Consider the following 10,378-nt stretch of genomic DNA (forward strand, 5'->3'; position numbering starts at 1 on the left):
AAAGCATGAATCTGTTTTGTATGAAATGCCAGACTACATCTCTTAAATAATCTATAGTATAAGTTTGTGGTCAAACAAAAACAAGATACAATAAAGTTTCTTAAAAATATAGATGATATTTCTTCTTAAAAATACAGATGATACTTTTCTGTATAACATATTTTAGTTCCAAAAGGAAATATACCCCAAATGCATAGTTACCTCAACTCCATTTTGGAAATAGGTGATGCATATAATACTAAATAAAAGTTTTCAAAAATTCTATATATTGCTTTTAGAGAAGGTTAGAAGATAACATTTTTTGGCCTAAAAATTATGTGTATCACACCAAAACATTCTACAATGACTTCAAAGATGAACTAAAGTTAGTTATGAAACTAATTTTTTAAAAAAAATCTTTTAAACTAGCTAAATTCAACAAAAAACTATTTTTCCAAAGACTTGATAAATTACACTTTGTCTTATCAAACCAATTTATGTTTATAGATGCCGCCTAAGTCATTCCACTTTATATCAAATTGTTTAAAATAGGCCCCTCATAAGAAAGCAAATATAAGTAGATTTGGGGATCAACAAATAGAGCCAGAGCTTTTGTCTGCATCTTCTTACTCTATCACATACATTAGCGGAACCCAAATTTTAATAGGAAATATTATTTTATCAGAAGAACTGACATATTAACCACTTCTGTCAAAGTACCATATATGGACTCACATGGTTGTACTACTGAAATAAGACACAAGTAGACAGCGAAAGGCCACATGAAACCATGGGAAAATATTACAGCTCTCTTTAACATTGAAGACTTATTTCAAGCCTCCTTTTAAAAAAAAATCACTTGGTAACAGCTTTATTATCTGAAGACAAAAACAGGGCTTAAAATTCACTTAAGTACTCGATCTTGTGCTCTTGTGCTCTATCAATATTTTATCCTTTCCTGGCCACAAATTTTAGAAGCAATAAACCAAAGGACGACTTTCACATATGCTGAAAGTATCTACTTAACCTTAACAAGTTGTTTCATAATATAAAAATAATTTGAGAACTGTCACAGTGTGTCTAAAAAAACACTTTAGTTTCATATTTAAGTACAAAATATTCTACAATAATTTTTAAAAACAACAATAACTAGTTAGCAAACTGAAAAGGACTATCCTTGAATTTCAGCTAGAGATATTTTCTAAAATGCTATAATGATCACATCTAAAATATAATGTTCTTTAGTCCATTGCTCTAAATGATAAAAAAAAAAATATCTCACACATTATTTTCCCTTCTGAGAGCAAAAGAAAAGAACAGCATTAAATCAAAACATAATGCTAAAATGCAAGGGATTTAAGAACTTAAAAACTACCATCGTGATTTGAAAATTTCTCTTGAATAACATGAATTCATGCACAAAAGTAACCCAACTGAGATGAAGCATTCTGCAAAGAAAGACAATGTAGACTCAGAAATGCTAAATTATCACTTCTATATAGAAATAGTCTCTTGTGTAGAAGCAATAAATTGCAAACATCTTATAAAATGTTCTTAAATTGCTGGTTTTCAATTTATGTGGAATGGGATATTTTGAATACAAGAAAGTAGAACGAGAAGCATAAATAATTTCAATTTTGTCATTAAAAATATTCTGTTTGGCCAAATCCAGTTTTAGTATCTTGTGACTATTCAGAAGGAAGTTCAATTTAAGTCCTCAGGTATAGTGGTTAAAATACACATTCTAGGGTATTAAAGGAAGGGTCTGATGCCTTTGTAGAGAGTTATCAATAGAAGTAACAAAGATCTAGATACAATACATGCTTCATAACTAAAATGAAGGAAAATAAATAGGATAGAAAAAGAATAATTTATTGCTAAATAAGGTAGCTATATGCTTTTCTCATCTTAGATTATTTTTTAAATTACTACTTCAAATCAACAATTACAAAAAATAAGCATTTCAAGTAAACAAATTCATAATTTCTAGTGAAAAAAAGGAAAATCTATTAAAACATTTCAATACACACTACACTACACCCTCCAGTGGGCAAACATCCATGGAAAAATAAAAAAGATTTAGGTGGATTTTCCACTCAGTTAAATCAGTACTATAACTACTGAAATGATGACTCTAAAAACCTCATAAAAGTTCACACTATTTTAATTACTTGTTTTAGTATCTGAGTCAGAAGCAGCAAAGTTTTTTTTTTATATATTTAGATATTGTGGTAGAATAACAGAAAAAATAAAATCATGATCTGCTTCATCTTTCCTTAAAAAGCGAAGTGCTATCAGGCTCTTATTTAACTTACAAAGAAAAAAAGGTAAACAGTATAAATCTCATAAAAAGATGTATAATTAAAAGATAAAAGTATTCATATCACGAGCTGCAAAAGCTAGGCACTAATAATTTAAAGCAACATCCAAAAATTATGGTTCCTTAGTAAGAACTATGGCAGAAAAGTAGTATGTTCATTAAGTTTTCCAGGAAAACAACTCACATTATCACCTGGTAATATTTTGTATTACTGGTCTCATGAGGCTATGTGGTCACTAAACAGAAATATAAACACACTTAGAAAAAATTAAGAGACTACCTATAAGAGCTCTTTTTCTATATGGCTAAAGTTTCAGCACTTAGATGACAGAAGCAAAGACTAGATTAAAAGTATTTTACAAGGTCCAAATATCGCTTAAAGTTGTTCCTGTTAACTTCTCAAAATCCTTATTTAATGTCAGTAAAATTTACAATAGAATACAAAACATCTTTAATACAGATACCTAGAAATTTCATATGAATATGTACACTTCCCAAAAATGCATCAAAGAGTTCTTGAATATATATTCTCTAGGAAAAACAAGTACAACTAAGATTACTTGCGGTCTTGAACTTATTACACATAGGCTACAAAACTAGAAAATAAAGGACAACAGTGACATCTAGTGGAAGTTTCAAATATATACCACGTATATCAAATCAAAACATTTCATTGCTAGTGTTTCACTTACACAACTGCCTGAGGAGCTATATGATAAATCTTTAGTTATAAATCAAAACAAGCCAACTCTACTTACAAAAGGCTTATCAATATGAGTGATCCAATCATTTGGTAATGTGAAATTTTTAATAAAATACAATCTAATACATCAAGTCATCAGAGAACTAAACACTGATTAAATGTATCAGATATGTGACTAAAAGAAGGGCTGTCAATTGGTCCAAAAATAAGAGGCCAGGCGCGGTGGCTCAAACCTGTAATCTCAGCACTCTGGGAGGCCGAGGTGGGTGGATCACTTGAGGTCAGGAGTTCGAGACCAGCCTGGCCAACATGGCAAAACCCCGTCTCTACTAAAAATACAAAGGAGGCTGAGGCAGGAGAATCACTTGAACCCGGGAGGCAGAGGCTGCAGTGAGCTGAGATCAGGCCATTGCACTCTAGCCTGGGTGACAGAGCAAGACTCTGTCAAAAAAAGAAAAAAAAAAAGATTATGATTTAAAAAAAATTTTAAATATTCTGAATTTAAAAAGTACTGGGTGAACAGAAAAACTTAAGAAGACTAAGAGCTGATTTATTTATTAATCTATTCAAGCACAGGAAGTACACATCAACCAGCATGGCCTGTCAGACAAAAGAAGAAATGTTTTTAAATTAAAAGAAAACTATTTAATTTACAACAATTTTTCAATTTTTCAGAAGCTGAAATTAGTTTTCAAGAAGGGTTTCTTAAAAGTAAGGGTCAGGCATGGTGGCTCACGCCTGTAATCCTAGCACTTTAGGAGGCTGAGAGAGGCAGATCACTTGAGGCCGGAGTTCGAGACCAGCCTGGCCAACACAGCAAAACTCCGTCTCTACTAAAAATAGAAAAAATTAGCTGGGCATGGTGGCGCATTCCTGTAATCCCAGCTACTCAAGAGGCTGAGGTATAAGAATTGTTTGAACCTGGGAGGCAGAGGTTGCAGTGAGCCAAGATCATACCACTGCACTCCAGTGTGGGCAACAGAGTAAGACTCCGTCTCCAAAAAAACAGAAAAAAAAAAAAAGTAAATTAAGATAATTGTCTATAACAAGACCAAGAAGCTATCTCAAAGTAACAAACAACTTGAGTTCAGATGTCAGCAAGATGGCACTCCCATGTTCACTGCAGCATTATTCACAATAGCTAAGACATAGAATCAACCTAAGTATTCATCAATGAATGAACGAATGGGTAAATAAACTGTGGGGTATATACACCCAATGGAATTATTATACAGCCCTAAAGAGAAGGAAATCCTGTCATTTGCAGCAGTGTGGATGGAACTGGAGAACACTATTGATAAATGAAACAAGCCAGGCACAGAAAGACAAATACCACACGATCTTATTTATATATGGAATATTAAAAAGTTGAACTCAGAAGCAGAAGGAGAATGATAGTTTCTAGGGGCTATAATGGAAGGAGGGATTGGGGAGATGTTGGTCAAAGGGTACAAAATTTCAGTTCGATAGGAAGAATAAAATCAAGAGATCCAGTATATAACAGTGACTACATTAATAAACAATGTGTTCTATTCTTGAAGATTGCTAAGAGAGTGGATTTTGAGAGTTCTCACCACAAAAAAGTGGTATGTGAAGTAATGCATATGTTAACTAGCTTTATTTAGTCATTCTACAAAGTATGTATATTTCAAAACATCATACTGCACATGATACATACATTTAATAATTTTTTAAAAAACAATGAATATCTCAAAAGACAAAACAACAAAAATACCTTGGACAGTATCCTCACCTGTTCTTATTTGTCAATACATATGCAAATTTTATGAGAACAACACTTATTTAATGAGAAAACAATGAAAGTACATGTGATTTATATTATTTTATTACTAACTCAGATAAAACATATAAATTTAGAGACACATCTTAATATAAACACTAAGTCAAATAAGAGCCAAGACCACAAATTAACTGGAGGCCTTTCAAAGATCACAAGTGCTTCCCAAATCTCTCAGAACCACCAGATTTTAATGATTATTTGGGCTTAATGATTTTCTGACCAAAAAATGTCAACAGCCACAGCTTCACAATTATGTAGGTCAAAGTCATTGAAAATACCTCTGAAATACTTCAGGACTAAAGCACTGTCCTAATAACTTCACATAGGATAAATATATTGTGGTATATTCAAACAGTGAAATACAACTCAGAAGTAAAAAAGAATGAAGCAGTGACACATTCAACTACATGGACAAATCTCAAAAACCCTAGGCTGAGTGAAAGAAGCCATACATAAAAGTTATATCCTGTATGACTCTGTTCATATGACATTGTAAAACAGGCAATATGGATCTATGATAAAAAATTAATCAATAAAATCAGTATAGAGATGAAGCCTGAACTGGGAACAGATATGATGGAATTCTCTGGAGTGGTGGAGATGTTCTATATTTTAACAGGAGTTGGGATTACATATAAATGTATGTGTTTGTCAAAACTCACCAAGTAATATACTTAAGATTATGCAAAATTGTGCATAAATTTTATCTTAACAAATGAAAATTAAGCAAATGTTGGTAACTCTACCAATATATCACACTGGTATTTGGGGTGAAATGGACAAATACGCGCAAATTATTTTTAAATGCACAAAAAAGTTAGATGGACAGGTTGTAATAAAGCAAATATAGCAAAATATTAACAACTAAAGAAGCTAAGAGGTGTGTATACTGGCGTTCACTGTACAATTCTTTGAGTTTTTCTGTATGTCTGAAAATTTCAATGATAAAATATTGTGGAAAAAATAAAGAGAACAATCAGAATTCAGAAGAAAAAAATTTTACACTCAAATATGTTTTCTCCAATATTTTTCTTTTATATATTAACATTTCAACCTGTCTAATGTAATGTCAACTGTGATTATCTTCTAATAAGTAAAAGTTACAGGATGACATATTTTTAAAAATTTGAAAGACATACCCGAATTTCTTGAAGGTTGTGAAAATTATTTCCTACTCTGACTGAGATCTTGCTTGGAGTATAGCTTTCATCAGATTTGTAGTCTGCATAAATACATAATGTCTTCACTGTTGTTTTTCTTCTAAAAGCAATAAAGTAAAAACAACATGCACTTCATCATATGAAAAGATTTCCAATGCATCTTATCTTCTGATTTTAAAAATCATAGTTTGCTAAAAGGAGTATTTGAATCAACATTTTCATATCTTTTAATTTCAACAAAAATGAAAAATGTAAAAATATAGGTCCAGATAATATGTTAAATATAGGTCCAGATAATATGTTAATTATACAGACATCTCCTATGTAGAACATGGTCAAGAGCCAGATGCAAGCAAAGAAGGATCAGTTAAGCCAAATTAGGTACTTTATCATGCAAACAAGCATTAAGGATTTCCATTCTCTTCGTTTGTATTTTAGACAAAGAAATTATTCTCATAAGTTTGGTTTCCTTTACTAAGTACTTACTTCATTTCCTATACTAATACTTGAAAATAACTAGCTAAGTGAGGAACTGAGTCCAGCAAAGAGAAAACTACCTTTCTTAAAAAATACAACCTAGTTTTAATGCAAGAAATAGAATTCTGCTGTTGATTTTTTCTTTCTTTCTTTCTTTCTTTCTTTCTTTCTTTCTTTCTTTTGCTATTGATTTTAAAATATACATATCCTAGGGAAAGAAGAAATATATAATAGAAAACGAACCTCAGAAAAAATACAAGTGACCAATAAAACATGAAAATGTGTTCAACGTCTAATAATCAAAGAAAGAGAAATTAAAACACACAGAGATATTAGTTTTATCATCATATTGGAAAATATTTAAATGACTGACAGTATTCAAATTTGATTAGAAAAAGGTGTTTTCATCACCAGTTAGTAGAAACACAACCTTTGACCTACTAATTCAAACTTCTGAGAATGCATTAAAATACAGTAACACAATCACTCAAAAATTGATGTCTAATGAAGGCTGGCCTTGGAGAAAAAAATGGATGCAGAAAAACCTTGTCCTATGATTAAATCACTAAAAAATTAAAAACAGCCTAAATATCCATGGCAATAGGGAATTGGTTAAATAAATTACAATATATCCATTCAACGAACTGCTATAGAACTATTTAAAATAATCATGTATATATATAGTTACAGTAGAAGAAAGATTATAAAACAATATATACAGAAGAATCACATTTGGGGGAAAACAACAATTTTTTTAAAGGCATGTAAATCTAAATTTGTATATAGAAAAAGACCTAGGTGGAATTACCCAAAAATAGTAAAACTGACTGTTTTCGTGGGATGGGACCATAGGAGATCTTTATTTTCTTCCGTATGATTTTTATAGTTTCTGAACAATTTTTCGGAATGAGCATGTGCTAATTGGCCACCAGGAAAAAAAATCTAGGTGATTTAAAAAACTTACCCAAAAACCTATTAAGAAATCTATTTACATGTGCTTTAAAAGTTAAGTTCTAGTATAAACTGTCACTAACTTTGTAACAATGAGCTCCTTGAACAGAAGTACTCTGTGTCAAAAGTCAGCCTATAAAAACAGCAGGGGCTCTGTAGCTCTTAGTAAGGAGACCAAACTTCTGTAGCCTAAGCTGTTCATTAGAAAGGAATAGGGAAAGCTAAGGACTTTTCCTCGGATCAAGAGGTAAAACACTAAATACCCAGGAACTGCTGACAGGATAAAGACCATTATGAGGTTTTTAAAAGAGGCCAAAGGTATCAAACTGACATCTTTCTCTCTGCTGAGCCAGAAAGGAGACAGGAGAGGAAGCAAAGAAAGACAGGAAATTTTTGAAGACCTTTTTCCTTGAAGAGCCATAAGCAGGAAGTAAATGATCTTTCTTCTTATGGAGAGATCAAAGATCACGAAGATGGCTCTTAAGAACTTTCTTTTTAAAAGGAAGAAAAGAAAGGCAGATCTAAAGGATCAAGTTTTTTGCTCAGAATAATTACATTTCTAAATTGTGAAATTCAGGTACCTTTATTCACTGCCTTCAAGATGATCAGGGCAAGGTTAGAAAAGCAAAGAATACTAAAACACTAATGATAATAAAAACAGTAACAGCAAAGAGCAAATGAATATTTTGTGTCTGGCCCAGAAGTAATGCTCTATATTGTCTCATTTATTTCTCAATGTTGTCAAATAGGATTATTATCTCCGTTTTTCTGATTAAAAAAAAAAAACCATAACACTCAGGTTAATAACTGGCTTAAGGTCAAAAAGCTAGTAGGAGGGCACAGTTGAAATTAAAAAATGTGTCTGTCGACCTCACATGATTTTAACCAAAACTTCCTTTTAATTAATTGTGCTTAGCTCATTCAATAGTCATTGATACGCGTTTACAGTAATAGGTAGGTGTCTGTAGTTCTTTAGATTTTTTCTAAGCCATGAGTTATTATCGTAAGGTTCACGTACCCACAGAAATCGTATGTATAATTTGCTATATACATAGTTTCATTGAATTTGCATAGGAAACTGTGACCTCACCAAAAGTTTAAAACAATTAAAGGGTAGAGTAGAAAATTTTAAAACCATTTATCAATTTTATCTCATGATGAATTTTAAAAATAATATTTCATGGAAAAGCATGCTATTTTTCAAATAGCAATGTATGTGATAAGATTAAACATACAGACTATTACACATAAAGGCAGTAGCTCAAACTGTTCAAAACCATCATTATAATAATAATCATCACTCCATAGTGAATGCTCACTATATGCCAGCCATCATGCTATATTCGTAGCATAAGATATTACAAGAGCGGGGAAGGAAGAGGGTAATACTTCCCTATTTCTGATGACATAAGTAACACTCCTGGACACTCCCTATCCCCTCACTCACTATACGCTTTCTCCTGAGAAAGAGCTTCTGGCAGGAACCAAACATTTGCTTTGTTCCTTCAGGCCACCAATTTAATAGAGGCACATGCTACCTGGTCTAGTGGTATAACTGGATGGGTAAGACTGTTTAATTCTAGGGTTCAATATTAGGAAACACACTTGACTAAGATATAATGCAGTTATATTTCTCAAACATCAGTTCTGTCTGTTTTATAAAGTTGGTATTTTGGCCTCCTCCTGCTACCACAGATACGAGCATCTACTGAATAATTTCTCATTGGGTTTGGAACCCATGAAATTCTGATTGAAGACATTAGTGACAGATATTCCTAGTTGCCTAACCTAAAATCCCTTTATCCCCTTTCTTCATAACATCTGGCTAAAAGATCCAACTTCCCTTAAAGTTAGGTATAGCCATATGACTAAGTTATGGCCAGTAAGATTTAAACAAAATGATGGTGTGTACTAAAGAAGGTTTCTTTAAAAGAAAAACATGCCCCTTTTACCTTTCTCATCTATTCCTTCCTGCTGCCTGGGATATGGACATGATAGGTGGAATTCCAGTAGGCATCTTGGACCATAAGATAACCTTGAGGATAAGATCTACAAGCTAAGAACGAAGGAATGTGAAAAGAGAAGGAAACTGGGTCCACAAACACGCTGTGAGGCTGCCATACCACTCCTGGACTGCCAGGCTCCTCTTACACGAAGAGGTAGAAGAAATAAACTTCCACCTTGTAGAAAACACCATTATCAAAAGCTCTGCTACTAGATGTTCTGATTTCTAATTAACACAGCATTACTGTGACTGTATTACAGATGAAGCAACTGAGGTTCACATCAGGTTAAGCAAGCGGTCCTTGTTTACACATCTAGTAAAGCACAGAGCCAGAATTTAATCCAGGTCTACGTGACTACATTATATAAGAGTAACTAACAAATCCTAAGGAACAAAAGTTAAAACTAAATGTATGTGATAGACAATACCTTTACATTTAAAGCTAAATGTAAAAAACAAAATAGTTTGCTTTTCTTTCCTTTCCCTCTGTGGCCCAGGCTGCAATCTACTTGGCTCCCTGCTGCCCGCGCCACGGACTGCCTGGGACTGCCGGCGCGCGCCACCGCTGCCTGCTTTTTCTCCTTTGGCTGCAGGCACGCGTTCGCCATCTTGGCCACGCTGGTCGCCAGCTCCTGACGCCGAGTGCTCTGCCCGCCTCAGCCTCCCGAGGTACTGGGACTGCAGACGGAGTCTCGCTCACCCGGTGCTCGGTGTTACCCGGGCTGGAGTGCAGTGGCGTGGTCTGGCCTCACGGGAGCCTCCGCCTCCCAGCCGCCTGCCTTGACCTACCAGGGTGCTGGGATTGCAGCCCCTGCCCGGCCGCCGCCCCGTCTGGGAGGTGGGGAGCGCCTCTGCCCGGCCACCCATCGTCTGGGAAGTGAGGAGCGCCTCTGCCCGGCCGCCCCGTCTGGGAAGTGAGGAGCGCCTCTGCCCAGCCACCCACCGTCTGGGAAGTGAGGAGCGCCTCTGCCCGACCACCCAC

General features: G+C 34.2%; 1 protein-coding gene across 7 annotated transcripts in view; it reads right to left on the reverse strand.

Annotated features, from left to right (window-relative positions):
- Positions 1-10,378, reverse strand: part of ANAPC10 (anaphase promoting complex subunit 10) — a 389,020-nt gene that overhangs the window by 357,013 nt on the left and 21,629 nt on the right. For 5 of the 7 annotated variants that reach the window (XM_058436781.1, XM_058436782.1, XM_032147814.2 and 2 more), the window contains exon 4: positions 5,943-6,063. The exons of 1 other annotated variant lie outside the window; for it this stretch is intronic. In XM_058436781.1, the coding sequence (XP_058292764.1) occupies positions 5,943-6,063 (121 nt within the window). Of the gene's footprint in view, positions 1-3,497; positions 5,733-5,942; positions 6,064-10,378 lie in introns of those variants that run through there. One more of the 7 variants, XM_032147825.2, reaches the window with a different exon arrangement.

This window comes from Hylobates moloch, unplaced genomic scaffold (assembly GCF_009828535.3).
Source record: "Hylobates moloch isolate HMO894 unplaced genomic scaffold, HMol_V3 SCAFFOLD_3, whole genome shotgun sequence".
In the NCBI taxonomy this organism is placed as follows: Eukaryota; Metazoa; Chordata; class Mammalia; order Primates; family Hylobatidae; genus Hylobates; species Hylobates moloch.